The 20,721-nt window shown below is 37.8% G+C and overlaps 1 protein-coding gene across 1 annotated transcript; it reads left to right on the top strand.

The window, feature by feature from the left end:
- Nucleotides 1-2,985: 2,985 nt before the first annotated feature.
- On the top strand, nt 2,986-7,141 carry LOC308695185 (zinc finger MYM-type protein 6-like; the record flags this gene model as incomplete). Its single annotated transcript, XM_081373213.1, has 2 exons — nt 2,986-4,611; nt 6,995-7,141. The coding sequence occupies 2 exons, from the start codon at nt 2,986-2,988 to the stop codon at nt 7,139-7,141; spliced, it is 1,773 nt and encodes a 590-aa protein (XP_081229339.1).
- Between the last annotated feature and the right edge of the window lie 13,580 nt (nt 7,142-20,721).

Below are 20,721 nucleotides of genomic sequence, written 5' to 3'. Positions count from 1 at the left end.
ATTTGAATTCTTCCAAATATAAATAATGGTAAGAAAAACAGTTAAATCATAAACACATCATCAGCAGATCATCTCATAAATTTATTCTGCTGATGATCCTGAATGGCTTGTTGAATGAGTGTTGATAGTCTGAGGCTCATCAATATTAACAGATCTGCTGAAAACACTCTTTATTTCATGACAATAGTTCCTGTTTTCACATCATTTATTATGCTGATGTCTTCAGATCTCCTGTAAATTGTCACTTAACATGAAAGAATAAAAGAATACAGGCAAATGGGAAAATAGCGTTAGCCAATCAGTCTTGACCGGTTGTTGATTTTTATCAACTAGGGGTGCTTTCACACCTGCCTCATTTAGTTCGGTTGAATCGCACTAGAGTTCGTTTTCCCCATAGATATCATATAAAGGCTAGATGGCTCAAGGCGGAGTCACTTCCGGCATCACCGGCGGCCATCTTAGGACAGGGCTCTGTGAATTAAGGTGAGTGAGCAGCACGCACACAAATCCTCTTATCTCGCTGAAATCTGGACGGATTTACAAACGGTTTGGTTTCTTACAAACGTTATTAACGTGGCTATAATTCTGAATGCTTAAACATTTTGAACATAATTATTCATATGTATGCAGTACATAGGCGTAATTTGCGGGTGGGACGGGTGGGACATGTCCCCACCACTTTTTGCTAAGGTCGATATTTTCCCCACCACTTTTGAAACATCTCGCGGCACGAATGTACCAATACAAATAAATAAAACATCTCCAGTTAACTAGCAGAGCATTCATTTAGTTCGTTTGTAAGAGGCGATCTACCGCTGAAATGTGTTGTTTTTGAAATCAAGTGGTCAAAGACAGTGCTCGTTGCCGCTGCGATCAGTGGCGCGGATACTGTGTTCTCTTGTGGCTCGCGCACAGTCTTCACTCGGACGCGCGCATCAATCCGTTGTGGAGACTCTCTATTCGTTCCGGTGAAATTACCAAACAAAATGCATACAAACGTATGCTTGCCTGATATACAACCACTGATAAACATAATCGGTTTTAATGAGAAGAGAAAAAAAAAACCTATACGAGTGTGGATTAGAACTCACAACCTCTGACACGCTTGGCAAAAATTCTACCACTGGACCATTTCAATATACACATTTATATTATGGATTTACTCACACCAACATATCAAACCTCATTAAACGACAAATTAAACCCATGCACTATTTCAATCGATTGCTGGACATCGTAATGTTATTGTACATACATCGATTTATGATTCAGCATTCATAACCCCCCCCCCGTTAAAAAATAAATAAACCGTCCCACCCACTTTTTAAAACAAAGTTACGCCACTGATGCAGTATAATAGCTACATCTCTGACGTTTATAACAAACCAAACCGTTTGAAAATCGGTAGAAAATTGAGCAAGTTATGGTTATTTAAAAGTACATGCACCATGTTATGAGTGAGCGAGCACCCTGTCGTAAGATGGCCGCCGTGTGCGGATGTCGAGCTCCATTGGCCAGCAGCGCGGACGAGCCATCTAGCCTTTATATGATATCTATGGTTTTCCCCACTGGTGCGGTTCGTTTGGGCAGGTGTGAATGCGGCAATCACACTCGGGTGCGCACCAAAAGCGGACCAAACAAGCGAGACCTGCTCGAAGAGGTGGTCGCGGTACGTTTTGAAACGAACTCTGGAGCGGTTCGTTTGTGGTGAGAACGTGATCCGACCTTGAACAGAACCAACTGCCAAAGAACTGCGCATTTTTGGACTAAACCAGTTGCCGTAGTCAGCTGCGCTGTGATTATGGGATGAGGAGAAATGTTTGTTGACAGTTTGCACTCGCGGACAAACTTTAAATTGTGAGGAGGTGCAGACAGAGCCTGATAGAAATTATTAACAGCCGCATCCTCGCTTCATTCTCAAATAATCTTGTTTGTCTAAAGTGGTGTAGTAGACAAACTATATAATAAAATATGACGAAGGATACAACCAGCCCACGCAGTCGTCTCTCCATAGTAAACAGCGGCGTGTTATCTGCCAGATTTTCCCGCACGTTAATTCTGACCAAACGAAGTGCAGTTATGGAAATGCCAGACATATCTGGCCAACGAGTGATGTGGATGTAGTCACGTGACTGCATTTTGGTTCGTTTTATCAACTCATAAGATGATTCGGACCAGAGCGATCAGTCTGGTGTGAAAAGGAACCAAAACGCCTGAAAAATGCTACAAAGTATCATTTTTCACCCTTGGTCCGGACCAAATGAACTGAACTACAGATGTGAAAGCACCCTAGCTCAGGGGTTTTCAACCGGTGGTCTGCGGCCCCCTGGTGGTCCGCGGCGGCATTGCATGTGGTCCGTGACATGCATTCCAGCCTACATAATTTCACTATTAAATAATTTATTTTTCCAAACATTTCCAGAATATTTGCACATTGGTGTGAATACTAAATTTAATGAAAATATCTAAAATAATATAGAGGAGTTGAGATTCAAACTGACACAGGATAGGCTAGTTTGCACCTATCAGGTCTATGCTTTGCTAACGGTGTGTTTTGCGTCCCCAACGTCATATACGTACACATTCATCTTGCGCGCGAAATAGACCAGCATCTCGGAATTTCATTTTAAAAACCCTTAATATTGGTGAATTTAAATTTGGAGTGGAGTGGAGCTGTTAGCTAACGTTTCTAACTAAGGCGAAGATTGCTAGTCAGCACCAAGCATGGATCGCTTTTTAGTGAGTAAAGTGACAGATGTCACGACAGATGGACAGGCTTCTGCTGCATGCTCTTCAGACAAAGCTACAACTTCGGAGGAAACAGGGAAACGTAGTGGGAAACGAAAAAGGAAATACAGTGAAGATTATGTTAAATATGGATTTACAGTAACGACTGACAAAACAGGAGAGGAGGTACCACTGTGTTTCGTATGTTCAACGTTGCTTTCAAATGAATCCATGAAACCGTCGAAACTTTCTCGTCATATGGAGACACATCACAGCTTCTTGAAGGCCAAGCCTATTGAGTATATGCAACAGATGTTGCGTGATTTCAAAGGACAGCAGACGCTCATGAGAAAGAGTGCAAAAGTAAGTGAAAATGCACTGAAAGCCTCATATCTGGTGGCTCTCAGAGTTGCACAATGCAAAAAGCCTCATTTAATTGCAGAACAGCTGATTTTGCCAGCAGCTATAGACATGTGTAAAACCATGATGAACGAAGAATGTGCTAATAAATTAAAAACTATTCCTTTGTCCGATAGCACAGTCGGACGTCGAATTGAGGAAATGGCAAATGATGTGAAAGAGCAGCTGATAGAGAAACTTCGATTAGTTCAGGGATTTTCAATTCAATTAGACGAGACGACAGATATAACAAATGACGCGCAACTTTTGGCATTTGTGCGATACGAGGATAATAGTGCGATGTGCGAGGAATTTCTCTTTTGCAAACCACTGCCAGGGCGAACTACAGGTGCCGAGATCTTTTCAGCCCTTGATGACTTTTTCAAAGAACACAATATTTCATGGCAGAAGTGTGTGGCGCTATGTACCGATGGAGCCAGAGCAATGAGTGGCAGCCAGACTGGATTGATTGGGCACGTAAAGAAAGTAGCACCGGCGATAATTTGGACACACTGCATGATTCATAGAGAAGCTCTGGCCGCCAAAGATCTCAGTGTTGAGTTCAGCGAGGTGTTTGATGCTGTTGTTAAAACTGATAACCTGATAAAACGAAAAGCATTAAATACACGCCTGTTTGCATCCCTATGTCAAGGCTTAGGAAGTGAACACACCTCTCTTCTTTACCATTCAGAGGTGAGATGGCTGTCTCGCGGCGCGGTGCTCGACCGTGTGTTTGAACTACGTGACACTATCTATACTTTCTTGTGCGAGAAGGAGTGCACTGAACTGGCGTACATGTTCAAGGACAGCCACTGGTTAACTAAGCTGGCGTATCTCACCGATGTTTTTGCAGAGCTTAACAAGTTGAACACTTCAGTGCAAGGGAGAGATTCAAACGTCCTGCAGCTCTACGAAAAACTAGAGGCATTTGTTAAAAAAATGTCAAGATGGATAGAAAGAGTGGAGAGTGGGAACTTGGCTATGTTCCCTTCAGTTGAGGAATATTCTGACAGCACTGACATTAAAGACATTGTGTGTGAGCATTTGAGAAAGCTTGTGCTTCAATTCCGAAAGTACTTCAATGATTCTGATGAGTGGCGCTGTGACAGCAAATGGATCCTGCTCCCATTCAGTGATGATGAAGCAGCAGGGTCAAGCTTAACTACTGTAGAAGAGAATCAGCTCATAGAGATGTCCACAGACTCTGTCAGGAGGCATATGTATGATACACAACCCCTTGTGAAGTTCTGGATAAGTTGCCAGACAGAATTTCCAGAGCTTACAGTAAAAGCAGTGAGGTGTCTTTTACCCTTTCCAACTACATACCTCTGTGAGAGCGTTTTTTCCACACTGGCACATCTAAAGAACAAGTACAGGGCAAGGCTGGAACCAGAGGATGATATGAGGCTGTCACTATGTACCACTATATCACCACGAATAGACAGACTGTGTGGAAGTCACCACGCCCAGAAATCCCACAGACAGGTAAGGAGTACCCCCCCCCCCCCATCCACACACACACACACACACACACAATAGTGGGTCGCCGATTACTTGTTAGTCAGAATGGTGGTCCCTGGCACAGAACCAGTTGAAAACCCCTGAACTAGCTTGTCAAACGTGTTTAAAGCATTACTGCATGTTGTTAGGGCTGGGTGATATGACACTACATATCATAGCGATGATATAAAGTTTGAATTGATGGAACTTTTTCTAAATCGTTTACATGGATGGGCCTATTTGTGGGGTAAGCAAATATCTGTGCAGCTTTTAGTGGGCAGGAATTACTGGAACGTTGGAGTGGAAAAAGAAAAGTAGTGAAATATATATTGATATATATAGTGAAATCTGATATAGTGAAAAAAGAAGCACTGATGAATGATACACCACAAACATCTTCAGCTTTTAGTTTTATTATACATAAAAAAAAAAAAATCAAAAAGGGGTAAATAGTGTCAAATTAATCTAAATTAATTCTAATTTTAAATTTTAGATGCACTTTATAATTTTGATAAACTTATAGAAACAAATAAACTTGACATAAAATAAACATAAAATTACTTAAAAAGCATTGGACTACCTGCAAAAAAAAAAAAAAAAAAACTCTGTGGAATCAAAACTGATATTGAGAATTGTGAAACCATGATATTGTTACTGTGAAGTAAAATGAGATTTCAGTCATATCGCCCATCCATATTCGTTGCTAGATAGCAGAAAAAGGTTCCCACAGTTTTACATTATGAATTTTTGAATAGTGTTCACCACAAGTAATAGACTACATTGTAACCAGAAATAAGTAGCCTATATAAATGGCTGATATTTTGCACAAGTTTATTTGTAATTGTCAGAAAGAAAGAAAGAAAGAAAGAAAGATGAGGTAGTTATGTAGCTATGTAGTTTCTTCATTCACTGTGACCTATACCTGCACTGGATGGCCAATTTCACATGCATTTTGTGTATTTTCAAAATACAAAATACTGTTTGTGTATTTAAATAATTTTTTCACACAGAATTTTGAATTTGTATTTTAAATACATTTCTTTATGTATTTATGCCCATCTCTGAATGGGGATCTCTCTGTCTTCTCATAGCTTTGAGTGCTTCAGGTAAGAGCATTATTCAACGTTTCACATCATTACTGTTATTTTAACATGAATTGTAGCACACCTGGGACTCTGTAATGACTAATCAGAAGAATGATCTAATACAGTATGTGCACTAAAGTAAACCTGAGTTTGTTTCTTAATTATTATGATAACATTTAGACAATAAAACAACAACAATTATGTTAGCTAAAGTTTATTCAAATTAATGTATTGTATATTTTTATTGTTGACAATAAAAAACAACAACAAACATGCATGTTAAATCTGTAGCATATTTATTATTATTATTATTATCAGCTAAAGTTATTGATTCTTATGAATGTATTTTATAGTTTTATTGTTGACGATTGTTGGCGATAAGGCTTCTCTTGTCTTCTACTTCTCTTGTCAGTGTGTATACAGTCCAAAAGTCCAAAACCTTTGCATTTCTCTATCTTAACAAGTGTGTGTGATACCTGATGATCATGTTCTCCAGCATGCTTTATTCTAAAGAGCATCTTGGAAGCAAGAAAATTTGACTGAAAAACAGGTTTGCATGATTTATGTAAACAAAAACTAAAAAATACTTATTTGATTAGTGCAAAATCTTAAATGTCTTTTCACATCATGATGTTTCTTTGTTCATATATATATTTTTTAATCTTTTTTTTTTATTTAAGGTAGTTTTTCTTGTTTAATTAATGAGCCATTATTCAAACAAACATGATTCACTGATTTACTATGGTAAGCCTGTTATAAGTGTATATACACTGCTCAAAAAAATTAAAGGAACACTTTGAAAACACATCAGATTTCAATGGGGAAAAATATCATGCTGGATATCTATACTAATATGTACTGGGTAATGTGTTAAGAACGAAAGGATGCCACATCGTTTGATGGAAATGAAAATGATCAACCTAAAGAGGATTGAATTCAAAGACACCCCGGAAATCTAAGTGAAAAAATGATGCAGCAGGCTTGTCAATTTTGCTGAAATTTCATTGCAGCAACTCAGAATGGTACTCAGTAGTTTGTATGGCCCCCACGTGCTTGTATGCATGCCTGACAACGTCGGGGCATGCTCCTAATGAGACGACGGATGGTGTCCTGGGGTATTTCCTCCCAGATCTGGACCAGCGCATCACTGAGCTCCTGGACAGTCTGAGGTGCAACCAGGTGATGTCAGATGGACCGAAACACAATGTCCCAGAGGTGTTCTATTGGATGTAGGTCAGGTGAGCGTGGTGGCCCTTCAATGGTAACATTCCTTCATCCTCCAGGAACTGCCTGCATGCTCTCGCCACATGAGGCCGGGCATTGTTGTGCACCAGGAGGAACCCAGGACCCACTGCACCAGCATAGGTTCTGACAATGGATCCAAGGATTTCATCCCGATACCTAATGGCAGTCAGGGTGCTATTGTCTAGCCTGCAGAGGTCTGTGCGTCCCTCCATGGATATGCCTCCCCAGACCATCACTGACCCACCACCAAACCGGTCATGCTGAACGATGTTACAGGCAGCATAACATTCTCCACGGCTTCTCCAGACCCTTTCCTGTCTGTCACGTGCTCAGGGTGAACCTGCTCTCATGTGTGAAAACCACAGGGCACCAGTGGCGGACCTGCCAATTCTGGTGTTCAATGGGAAATGCCAATCGAACTCCCTGGTGCTGGGCAGTGAGCACAGGGCCCACTAGAGGACGTCGGGCCCTCAGGCCACCCTCATGAAGTCTGTTTCTGATTGTTTGGTCAGAGACATTCACACCAGTGGCCTGCTGGAGGTCATTTTGTAGGGCTCTGGCAGTGCTCATCATGTTCCTCCTCGCACAAAGGAGCAGATGGGTTAAGGACCTTCTACGGCCCTGTCCAGCTCTCCTAGAGTAGCTGTCTGTCTTCCTAGAATCTCCTCCATGCTCTTGAGACTGTGCTGGGAGACACAGCAAACCTTCTGGCAATGGCACGTATTGATGAGCCATCCTGAAGGAGCTGGACTGCCTGCGCAACCTCTGTAGGGTCCAGGTATCGCCTCATGCTACCAGTAGTGACACTGACCCTAGCCAAATGCAAAACTGGTGAAAAACAGTCCAAAAAGATGAGTAGGGAAAAAATGTCAGTGGCCTCCACATGTAAAACCATTCCTGTTTTGGGGGTTGTCTTACTGTTGCCCATCTAGTGCACCTGCTGTTAATGTCATTAACACTAAAGCAGCTGAAACTGATTACCAACCCCCTCTGTTACTTAACTGACCAGATCAATATCCCAGGAGTTTAACTGACTTGATGCTATTCTCTGATTAAAAAGTGTTCCCTTTATTTTTTTGAGCAGTGTATTTTAGACCTGTTGGAATGGTTTTCATGGGGAATTGCGTACATACATCACTCGCCCATGCGTGTCTCGTCATATACTTAAATAGAGAAGAGTTGCTCCGGCTACTTTGCCATGTGTCTGGTGCGTGAGTGGCAGGGGTTAGGTTGCCTTTTTGTGTTTTAACCGGTAAAGGGATAAAAAATACATAGTGTACCTATAAATGAAAGTTGTTCATTTAATTGCATGAAATGTCACAAATGTTATAAAATAATAACACACAAAACTTCCCTTTAACGGTGTGTCGGGTTGGATGGTCTTACTATGAATGCAGATGCTTCAGGTTTTTCAATATCGCTTACAAGTGGATTGATGCCGGGGTATGATACATTCATCTTCTAAGATGACATAAAAATCATAAACAAATATTCTTGGTTAAAGAAATTAAGCTCTGTAAACATCTGTGACAACTGTCAACTGTCAATCACAGGAAAATAATTTCAACTTGTTCCTCAGTTTAAATATGTTATCAATAATACAGTATTGACAACACAATGGAGCTGACATACAAAATACAAATGCTAAAAATACAAATACAGACTCAACACATTTCATGTTATCATGAGAGGATCACTTAAAACCTTTGTATGTAAAGTTATATCTAATCTAATATATATATATATATATATATATATATATATATATATATATATATATATATATATATATATATATACAGTATACCAGAACCTTTTCTACAAAAGTAATCCCGCCTCAAAAGGCACAATTTAGACTTTATTTAGAAAGTAAACAGCACAAGTAAAAATAATTTTGATGGTAATTGAAGGCATGTCACAGATTTTGTAATTAATTTGAAATAATATATTATTATTAATTATTATTATTATTATTATTATTATAAATAGAGGTGTTTGTTCATGTCTCCACCTCTACAGAAAAGCTGTTTGGGCCATGGTGGGAACCTTGCTTCTGTGCACAGCCATGAGGAGTTCACTTTTAGACAGCGCCTGATTAGATCCATAACTAGTGCCACAACTTGTGCCTGGATTGGAGGCCATGATGCTGTTCATGTATGCAATTCTTTTTTTGATTATACTTTTTTTATATAGTATGCTGGGCATTAACAGTTAAATTTACAACAAAACTAAAAAAAATATCAAAATGCATAAACATAATATTTATTTAAAAAGTATAATAATAGGGACAGTGCCAACATTCAAACACTGTAAATAAGCCAGAGTTAGCCCCACAGGCTAATTTTCAATAAGTTGCCCCCTAAAACTTACCATGATCATGGTATAGGGGAACGCGGGGCACAACCTAACGCGGGGTTAGTTGCAACATGCTTGTTTTAAATACTTCCGCACATGCTTGGATGACGAAACTTTGTGTATTTACTAGTTGCCATATCAACACTATATAGAAAAAAAAAATTCCGCAATTTTTTTTTTTTTTTGAAGATATCCATAGACATTTATTAAACCATAGCAAAAGTAAATTTCTTAAGTTAATTTTTCATCTCTATTTTTTGTGTTTATTTAAAATAAGACAAATCTGATATTATTTTAATCTCCAAGATGTTAGTCCCAAGTCAATATCTGCACAGGCGAAGCACTGCTACTTGGGCGCAGAGATATCACGCCCAAGTAGCAGTGCTTCGCCTTAGAGGGTGACACGGGAGTGGATTTTCAAACCTCTCCCGTCCCACTCCCACAAAAAAAAAATCCTGTCCCGTCCCAATCCCACGAAAAAACATCCAATCCTGTCCCAATCCCAGAAGAATGACTCCTATTCCCTCCCACTCCCGTGTTGTGTTTTTTTTACCGGAATCTGTCAGTTACAGTAAAAAAATAAGTGTATTGTGAATGTCACTAACATTTTAGTAACTAAACTGAATTTTATTAGGTTTAGTGACAACATGTTACAATGTTTACATGGTACAATTTCTGGTAAGCTACGCTTTTTTATTATTTCAATTCAATTATTGTGATTTGATTTATTGACTCATTTAGATAAATATTAGGTAGGCTACACAGATAGGCGTTATTTTTTTCTCAAGAAAAAAACAACAACTCACCTAATGCTGTAAACATACAGAGAGCCCTATCAGCTGGTAGTAAGCTATTATTTAAGGTTAAAAATAACTCAAATTAAATTTAATGTGTTTTTTTTATAATAACAACTTTATTTAATGATATTAGTATAAATATATTAGTATAAATATATAAGTATAAGTTTAATAAATATGTAATATAGAGCACATATTTAGCAAAATACTCTCTATAGCTATTTTTTTTCTTGCCAACTAGTGCTATAGCCTATATTATGTTCATTAAATGGCTTTCCTGAGGTAAATGTGACATAATTGTTATCCAGCTATGTTATTGACCTCTTCACGCTGATGAAAAACACTGATTGATCGATATTATGTATGAGGAATATACATTTCGGTAAGTTGTACTGTATCTTTCAACAGTGTTCATTCGTCTTTATTAACTATTAGCTAGAAGAGATGATCGGTTCACGTGCGCTAGGGATCTTTCACGTAACATTTACAAGCGCCAAAACAGTAATTATTGTTTGAATTTCGTAATAAAATTGACAATCTGAGAGCTGAGATTTTTTTTATATCATAAGTAACCTGCTCTGTCTAGTCTGTCGGCGTGTCTTTTGCTTCGCGATTTTTCTGTGCGTGAGAAAATTGATGTGTGGCGTGAGAGCGTGTGAAAAGTGTCAATTGCGTGTGTCTCACGGTGAATGCGTGAGAGTTGGCAGCTCTGTTATTATTGGTGGTTGGCATTGTATACCAACTTGGTGCATATATTACAGCCATCAACTGGTACGGGTGTGTGGAGCACGTCATTCACTTTACCAGCCACACCAAAGCAAACAGGAGAGCATAAAGAGACAGGGCAAATAAAATTTAGTTCAAAATTTAAATATAGAGTTTATTTATAGAAACTGTATATTTGTGTATAAAGTTGGGTATCTTTTATTACGATTCCCGGTCCCGCCCACTCCCGCTAACATTTTTTCCTGTCCCATCCCAATCCAGTGATTAATAGTGATTTTGTTTTGTTTTGATTTTGAATCCCGCGGGATTCCCGTGACACCGGGATTCCCGAAAAAATGTCAGCCTCTACTTCGCCTGTGCTTCCCCCTAATCACTGTAAAAAAATTACTGTAGAATTTACAGCAACTTACTGGCAATTTTGGTTGCCAGTAAGCCTGTAAATTTTACAAGAGTACTGTAAATCATAAGCTACAATTATACTGTAAAATTATACAGCACACCTGTAAAAGCAGCAAAACAAGAGCAGCTGTGAATTTACAGTTCTTTAATGTAATCTTTTCAGTATGTTACTGTTATTAATAATGCACTGAATTAAAACCTGAGATAACTCACTTCATTTGAGGAAATGGATTGGTCAATTGCCATTAAATATTTACTAGAAACATCAATTTAACTAAATCCTACTAGTGATCATCATCACACATGAATGAGTTGAAGAACTTAAAAACGTCATCAATGAATCAGCAACTACACAGTCACTGCCTTTAAATAAAGCATCATGCAGCATAACATCAGTATTTCTCTGCTCATCCTGGACTGAAGCACAGGCTCTACTCTTCAACACAATGGTGACACACAAAACTCAACAAAAACCCTTTAAATCCTAACAGAACATTAAAACAGTAACATATCTCCACTATGGCATTATGTGCAAAAACACATAAAATCACACAAAGCAAATCACAGAATTGTACTTTTTGTTTAGTAAATTTGACAGTGAGATTTTACAGTAAACAACTGACTTAAGCCACAGCTTTAGATGAAATCAACTGAAGAGAAAAGAAGACATTCAATCTGTGAAGAACTCGGCAGAGGATTAAACAACTCCACAAACAGCATTACCAGCTTCACTTATTACTAACCAGACTGACTTTATTCCTGTCATAATCAGAAGGTCTTTTTGAGAATTAATGGAGGTTTAGATGTTGATGGTTTTTTTATTGTTACCATGATGGTGATCAGTGTTGGCTTTAACTGGGCTCTTGCCCTTGACATTTGAACATTAGTTTTTCTCTGGCTGCTTTACCTGTGTGTTTATAAGGCACAACAATTATAGCAAAAAAGCTGAGAAAAAGGCGCTCTGGTGTTAATGGCTATGTATTGATGATGTCATCAATAGAGCTTACAAGACTGTACTTCGTTTCAATTATACTTTTATCTATTCTCAAGCAATCATGTGGGTCATTTCATATGACTGATTATTAACCATACACATATGATATTCCACGGCATTGTTATGATTTGAACAGTTTAAAAAAATATAATGCATAGAAAGTTTTAAAAAGCCATGTTATTTTCTCTCACACAGACACCAACAATCGGCGTATGAATCTCAACAATGGTGACATTCAAATGAAAAGCTTCATGTTGCAATGCATGCTGGGTACCACCATAGTACATACTTCCCACAATGCATTGCTGCATGCATAAATTATGTAGCTGAATTGTATTATTTTCTTTTATTTTTACCATGTGCTTTTATTTTTGTTGTTGTTTTTGATGTGACTTTTTAGTAGCTTGATTTGTGATGTTCAGAGTTTATCTGTTTATCTGAATATTTTGTTTGTCACCATTGTTGAGGTTTATATGCTGATTCTTGATATATGTGTGTGTTCCTGTAAATTGAGAAGTTTTTACACTAATTATCTGATCTCATGACATGTAGTACCATATGACCAATTTTTCATAATTAGAGAATAGACTCTAGTCAACATCAGCATATCATCCACTAGACATTGATACCCCAGCATCAATACACAACCATCAACACCACAGTATATTTTTTCTTTGGCTTTTATTGCCATAACAAGTTTGTCTTATAAAGACATGGTTATAGCACAAAAGAAAAACTAATGTTAAAGAAATAAAGAGTCAAGAGCGCAACTAAAGACAGCACTAATCACAATCATGGTAACTTCAAATGAAATATTGTCAATACATCATCAACATCTAAACCTCAGTTATTTCTCATTAAGTCTTATTATGATTATCACTCTTCAGGTGATTTCATCTAAAGCTGTGGCTTAAGTCAGTTGTTTACAGTAAAATCTCACTTTAAAATTTACTAAACAAAAAGTACAATTCTGTGATTTGCTTTGTGTGATTTTATGTGTTTTTGCACATAATGCCATAGTGGAGATATGTTACTGTTTTAATGTTCTGTTGGGATTGAAAGGGTTTCTGTTGAGTTTTGTGTGTCACCATTGTGTTGAAGAATAGAGCCTGTGCTTCAGTCCAGGATGAGCAGAGAAACACTGATGTTATGCTGCATGTTGCTTTATTTAAAGGCAGTGACTGTGTAGTTGCTAAAGCATTGATGACGTTTTTAAGTTCTTCAACTCATACTGCATTGTTACTGCATCCAGATATCAAATACTGACATTAAAAGAACACTCCACCGTTTTTTGAAATAGGGCTTATTCACCTTCTTTCCTACATTTAGGTGGGCAAATGCATTTTTGTCTCAGTGCATGCATTGTTTTATTTTGACAGGGTCGGCGCTAGCTTAGCTTAGCATAATGAATGGAATCCTTTGTTGCCAGCTAGCATGTCCTGAGTAAAAGTAATATATATAAAAAAAACACCTAATTACTTCTTGTGGCCTGCGTATTCACAACGAGTACAAATAGCGATGCGGATTACGACTAGGCGATTTCCTAGGCAGATATTGACTTATATTGATTATTACCCGGCTTCCAGAAATTAAATAGGGACATGTTTTAAATAGGGTCATATGGGTCATTGAAGTCTATAGTTTAAGGGACCATTTCTCAGTTAAAGCCTATATTTTCCATTTAGACTAAAATGTCCTATCCTGAGAGAAAGAACTTGTTATCTTGATGTTTTGAGACGAGACTCCTGTTTATAGTTAGAGCCTGGCCAAATCCAACCTTGGAAAAGATGTGTGTCCGTGTGTGTGTGTTTGTCTTCTTGCTTACAGGTTAAGGAACCACTAGCATTATTGGAGATTGACTGAGATGTTGTTCGGGACATGCTGTCACCCAGCAACCCAAATCCCCGACCTGGAAGGTCACGACGTGCCTGACTTCAGGGTCCGAGTGTCAGCTGCATAATCTATGGAGATTTTTATCTATTTCTTAGCCAATGAGAATCATTCAACCTGTAAGCAATGACGTAGCTTAGACGTTGGAAATGGTATAACTGCTGTGATCTTTGTTACTGTAAGCGGGACGGCCTACGAACCCTGTGTGAGTCTTGAAGCTGACTTCTGCTGATGAAACTGCAAACTATCTTCAGTAAAACTTTTCTTCATTTTTTTTTATAATTCTCACTCTGGGTCTTCTTTCAAACATCAGGGGTCTCAATTATAAAGCGTGCGTACGCACAAAACGGGGCTGGAAACGTACGTACGCCAGTTCCCACGCAAAGGTTGTGATCTATAAAAAACAAACTTGACGGGAGAATGTGCGCACCTTTAAGCAAACTTTGAGCCGTGCGTACGCACATTCTGGAGACAAAGGGAATTGGCGACACCGATGGTGAGCTGGAGTTAAGTGTCTTTTTGGTCACTTTTAGACAGAAAATCTAAAGAAAATTTAACATACAGAAAAGATAATACAAATATAATTTCACTCACCAAGCCTGCCACTTGAAGCAAATATCCATCCCTTCTTAAATGTCCTCGCCAGCGAGCGCGTTGGGCCGTTTAGTGAAACTGACGCAAATAACAGTTTAAATAAATAAAATAATGATTTAAACTATGTTTTATTTCTGATATAAACATTTAGATTAAATATGCCATTCAAATTAATGGAGTTAAGCACTTAAACATGAAATCATTACTGAGAAGTTACAACATTTTTATATTCAAATTCAGTCAATAATAGAAATATTTGTTGTCCATGCGGTTTTTGAACACTTTTCCTCTGGCATGCTGTGTTTTAATGTTTTAACCACAGAGATAACTGCTTATCATGATAATACCAGACTGTCTGAGAAAATAGTTTTGTGCAAATAATGCCCAAGGCCTATCTGTTTCCATTAAAAATATCAATTAAAAATACAATTCGGCCAGTGGAAAAGATTGAGAAAAACTTTCTCTGAAATGTATTTATGTATAACATCTATTTGATTTATGTATTCAAAAACAAGGCAAGGATAGGCAACTACTTGATTTTTATTAATGTAATGTGTCTTGTACGTTAAACGTTATCACGTGGATGAATAATCATATGCAAATGATATGCAGATGAGGATCTGCATAGTAAAACTAGGCGTTGTAAGCTCCATATATGGTTATTTCGGGGAGGAGACGCATGTGCGCACAATCTTCCGCTGACTGGGATTTATAAAGTGAATTCTGCGCAGGTTCTGGCGTACGAACGGTTTTATAAATCCGAATATTTTTTTGCGTACGCCATTTTTGGCTTTCGGGCGCACGTACACTTTTAGGTTCCTACGCACAGTTTTATAAATGAGACCCCTGGTCCTTAGGTCCTAAACTGTTAACCCCTAACAGTAAAGCTTACGCTGCAAACCTACTCCATCTCTTCCATCTCAGATAGGGGATCCATGAATCTAGTGAATCTGGAAGTTAGGGATACTAACAAAAATAGGGTTGTTTGCCAGGGATGCATCAGGAATGATCCCAAGAGAAAAATAAAAAAGTTGTGACCCAAATTGGTTTGGACCAGTATATGTACCTGTCATGTTGGAGTATACTTTGCAGTTTCATCAGAAGCCAAGCTGTGTTGTTCAAAGATCACCGCCTTCATTTCTGCAATAACTTCAGGTGAGTTTGAACTGTGACTAAGATATGGCAGACAAATTGATTAACTTGATCAATAACCTGAACAGCCCTGTAACAAATTTGAAAATGTGTCATTTTTAGCCTCATATTGCTTCTGTTCTGGGCCCAGTTTTTCAAAAGTAATCCAGTGGGATTTCGGATCACGGATTGGATCAAATCTTGGAAATGGGTTTTTCAAAAGCAAAAGAGTGATTCTGAACTAAGATCAGATCATGTAATCCGATCTTAAATTTGATCTGGATCAAACCTGCCCTTTGGGTTTTTCAGAACTTTGAACTCGGTTTGGGATCTATTTGATCCAAAAAAACAGGATTATCCTGATCCCATCAGAAGGGTGGATTCAGTTGTGATTTTTCGAACCAAATAAAACCAGAGAGGTTTTTTTTTAAGTGAATGATCACAAAATCAATGTTTACTGATGATATATACATTTCTTCATATTTGAAGCATATATGAAGCATGTCACATCTAATGAGATATGGTAAAACAACAAAATCTGCAATTTAACATTATAACAAAATAAGGAAAGTAAAATGTTTCTGTTTATTACAGTGTTTCTGTTTCTTAAAATTAAAATAAACAATGGTTATTTGTGGCCACCGGTATTTTGCCAACTGTTGTTCTTTGCTAAGCCAGTAGGCTACACTGTTGGTTCCATTTAAGGCTCTAGTAAACAGGATTTGGTGATCCTGAAAAGTTCCTATCCGGATCAGATTGATCCAATCCGATGTTGCTTTGAAAAACTGGCTCAAAAGTAAGCTGGATTACGTGATCACGGATCGCAAAAAAAAGGATTACTAAATCCGGATCAATTTTATCCGGATTAAACCTTTTGAAAAACCGGGCCCTGATGATTACAAAAAAACAAGTAAATGTAATTATGGGTCGGGGATCATTTCCTTGGACAAATGTGATTCAAGTTAAACAGAAACATTGTGAAAACCCCTTAGAATATGTTGAGTGATTTTCTGTGCAGCTTATGAAAATGAATGTGCTGCCAATGATAATGATGAAGATAATGATTCGGCTATTGTGATTGAATCCGCCACTGGTGGACTGTAAAAGAATACAGAGAATACAGAGAACTTATCAGTGGCTCTGTTTACATTCCTGATTGGGACACACTGCTTCAAGGGTGTGCAGTAAGTTGGAGCCGTTTGCAAGCTCACAGTGATCAAACTATAGTAAAGGTGTTCTGCTGTTGTTGAGGCTGCACACGAACCCACCAGATGACAGAGAGTGTTTTAATTATGGTCAGCAGGGCCATTTAGCTCCTAATTGCAAATGGCCATTAAGAAGGTGAAAAAAAAAGTGAAAGTAACAGAAATTTCTGGAATTAATGAGGGTTTGAAAGTAGATCAGTGTTTAAATGATGGCATCAAAGTTTTCATCAAAGAATAAGAGATAAAAACAAGGTCAAAAGATTGAAGTCTTAAGGGAATCCTTTTTGAGGAAAGATCTATAATAACATTTTTGTAAAGTGAATAAAGTGAATTGATAAATACAGGATAATGACTAAAAATATGAGTTGCAAAATACATAAAAGTAACGAAAGGGATGATTGTGTTTTAATGGAACACTTTAAAAGGGTTTAGATAGAGAGATTAATTTCACGGATGATTTACAATGATAACAGCTAAAGATGCATCACAAGCGGAGAGTGCTAGCCTCCTCAAAGTTAGTGTGAATCCTAATTGCAGATTGATAAACTCCTAGAAAAAAAACATTGAAGTAATTGAGAACTTGACAACTAAAATTGAGATGCAATGTGATCAAATAAGTAGAAGCAGTATTACTGGATTAACAGTTGCTAAATGTTAAATGTAGAAAGGCATCTGATTAAACAAACAGATTGTTAGTGTTTTGAACGTGGAGGAATAGTGTTGACCATGAAAGAACTAGGAGCTGATGTTTTGCTTTCAAAAGATAAGCTTGTGATTGGCTGAAACAGTTTGCTTATCTGAATCTGGTGTGTGCTGTGGCTGAAACGGCCAGTGCAACAGAGACACGATCTGAGTGGAAATTTGTAATGTCTAAATTCCCTGATGTGGGCAAAAGACAAATATAAAAAATTATGTTTATTTGAAAACGCATGTCTTACGCTGGGCTAGAGTTAAAAGATGGTAAATAAAGTTTGATTTTAGAAGTTTATGAGAGTGCAGTGTACCAGTCCTGAATGCCTCAGAGTCTCTCTCTCTCATTCAATGTCAGCTAAAAGCTGTTATCTGAGCCTGTGTCATAAGTGATAATAAGCTATTTATAGTAAAGCACAGTGTTTTAGTTGAAAAACCATAGACATGGAGATGTTAAAATAAATCATGCTACAGGCAGTTCAGATTTCATACATTTAAAGGGAAATTTGTAAATGTTTTAAAACTGAATGACTTTAAAGTCCATCAACTTTTGGACATCTTCAGAAATCTCCTCCTGGAAACTCCCTAAAACTTGTTCATTGGTAATCCCCTCCTGGAAACCCCCTAGGACTTGGTCATTTAAAGCCTTTGCCTCTTCGTCCTCCTTCTTCTGGACCTTTTCTTCATCGCTGTATCTTCTGTGTCGTCCGCAACACATAGACGGTAATAATTGCATGTTTCTTCTTTCTTTGGCAAAGCTCTTTCGAATACATTTTCAATTTCTCTCTACTCTGCCATATGCTTAATAAATGCTAACAACGTTCAGTGTGGTATGTTTTTCTTTATGAACCATTTTCTCAATAAATGATTTTACAACAAAAAGTGCAGTGTTTTTCTTTATAAACCATTTTAATACAGTTACAATTGTGGTTTACTATGACCCATAAGTACTTCATATACCAAAAGGCATAATTAGAATAGAATAATTGCATATTTCACAACAAACTGTATACCTTTAAAATGATTTCTGAAGTACTAGGGCAGTAAAGAGTTCTAGAATCCCTCATTGGACCTCAGCAATTATGTGAGGTACATTTGTGACCTTAAAATTTAGGACTGAGTGCATTGAAGAAGTGTCTCCATTGGCATAGGAGCACAAGAGTAATGATGCTAATTGTCATTGTCAAGGATGCTGAGAAGATACACACACAGAACACCTACTCCCATCAGGTGTAGGCTTAGTCAGATGCACAACAATGTGGAGACACTTGTAAGGAACTCTGTCCATATAGCAATTCTTCTCCTTTTATGTCCATCGATTGCTTTGGCAAGCCGAACAAGATCTCTAGTGTCTCTGCCGGTCGGTTCTCATGGCATCTTCAACTCTCTGCTGTTCATGTCCCACAGTGAAGTTGCCTTTACCTTCAAGTAGAGAAAATGACTTGCAGGGAATAGCAAACCCTGAAAACTGAAAAAGGCATTAATTGGCAAAACAGTTGTAGCGACACCAGATCAAATGAGGGGAATGTACAATTACTGATTATTAATGATCAATTATTAATAATCAATAACTAATCATACTGTCTATCACTTACACACTTTAAATCGCCCAATAATGGAAAACAAGCCCATATATTTGTATCTCTATGTAACCGGAATGAGTATGTTGCGCCTTTAAGCGGGCAGATGATGTAATGGGCAGGCTGCGTTTAAAGTCTTGCGGGCGTCAAGGAAACAGCGTTTGCTCTTGTTTTACGCTCGATGAGCGAGTTTGCGTTTCTTCCTCTGCTGTCGCGTTGAAAGAACAGTTTGACCCACTGTGCCCGACAATTCAGAGTGAGTAAATAAGTTTTAATAGTAGTCGATCTTAAAAGAGATATATGTCAGTATAAGTTGTATTCACTATAGCAAATGTGTTCTAGGATTTCTCCTGCACCAATGACTGATGTGAGAACATAGTGTGCGTGCCATTTTGCGCTTGGTTTCGGCCACCTGACGTGAGTGAACGATCAAGTTGGTTTGTTTTATTTTAAATTGTTAAAATATTAAAATGCGTATTTTTAGGAGCATTATTAGTTGGCCGAGCTGCACTGCACTGCAACACTTTTGCCTTTCATTGAGACCAGTGGCGCAAAAAGTGGGTATGCGCTATATGCGGCGCATAGGGGCGCGCAGCACCAGGGGGGCGCCAAAGCGATGGTGATTTTTTTTTTTTTTTTTAAATCTATATGTAGCTGCTGTTGTGCGTTTCTAAATAATTTCTGTATTTCCTCAATGTTATATAACTTTTTAGTGGACTAACAGGCTAGAGTAGGATTTTCATAAGATTCCATCATAGAATTTTGACATAGGGAGGAGGGAGGAGGGAGGGAGGAGGGAGGGGTGGATTATATCGTTATAATATCGATAAAAAATTGTTGCTGCATACCCCTCTGAAACTGGGTAGTTGCGCCCCTGATTGAGACTGATGCATCTTAATCATCCATTAAGTGAGCCTTAGCGTATCAGCAACGTGAGTATTTTTATATGATTGTTTTTAAATGTAGAATGTTGTATGTGTAATAAAAATTAAATGGCTTCGATTACAGGTCAAAACCTCTCTTGGCAAGTGGCCATGGTTTTTTTCCCCACCGAATTTGGGATTTGGTTGCTTAATTTTTTTGTTTATTTGTTATACTTTGAGTTTTGTGACATTCATTTTTGATTGGTTTTGATTTTTTGGGGGGTTTGATTTGTTCCTCCCATGTGGTGTATTTCCCATTTCATGATTCCAGGTTGTTTTTGTTATTTTGAGTGTCATTCTTATCATTGTCTTTTCTTTATCATTTGATTTAAATTATGATTTGTCTGTTTAATGGATCTGAATTTTAGATTAATCATTTATTTCTTCAATTGTATTCCGTTAATTTGATTCTGATTTGTTTGGAGCATTGTTTTCATTTCTTTTGAAAATTATTTTGGTTAAGTTTACTTTAAATCCATTT

Source organism: Scardinius erythrophthalmus (genome assembly GCF_964197995.2).
Source record: "Scardinius erythrophthalmus genome assembly, chromosome: 1".
NCBI lineage: Eukaryota > Metazoa > Chordata > Actinopteri > Cypriniformes > Leuciscidae > Scardinius > Scardinius erythrophthalmus.
The sequence above is the reverse complement of the archived record's forward strand: the minus strand, read 5'-3'. Positions and strand labels throughout refer to the sequence as shown.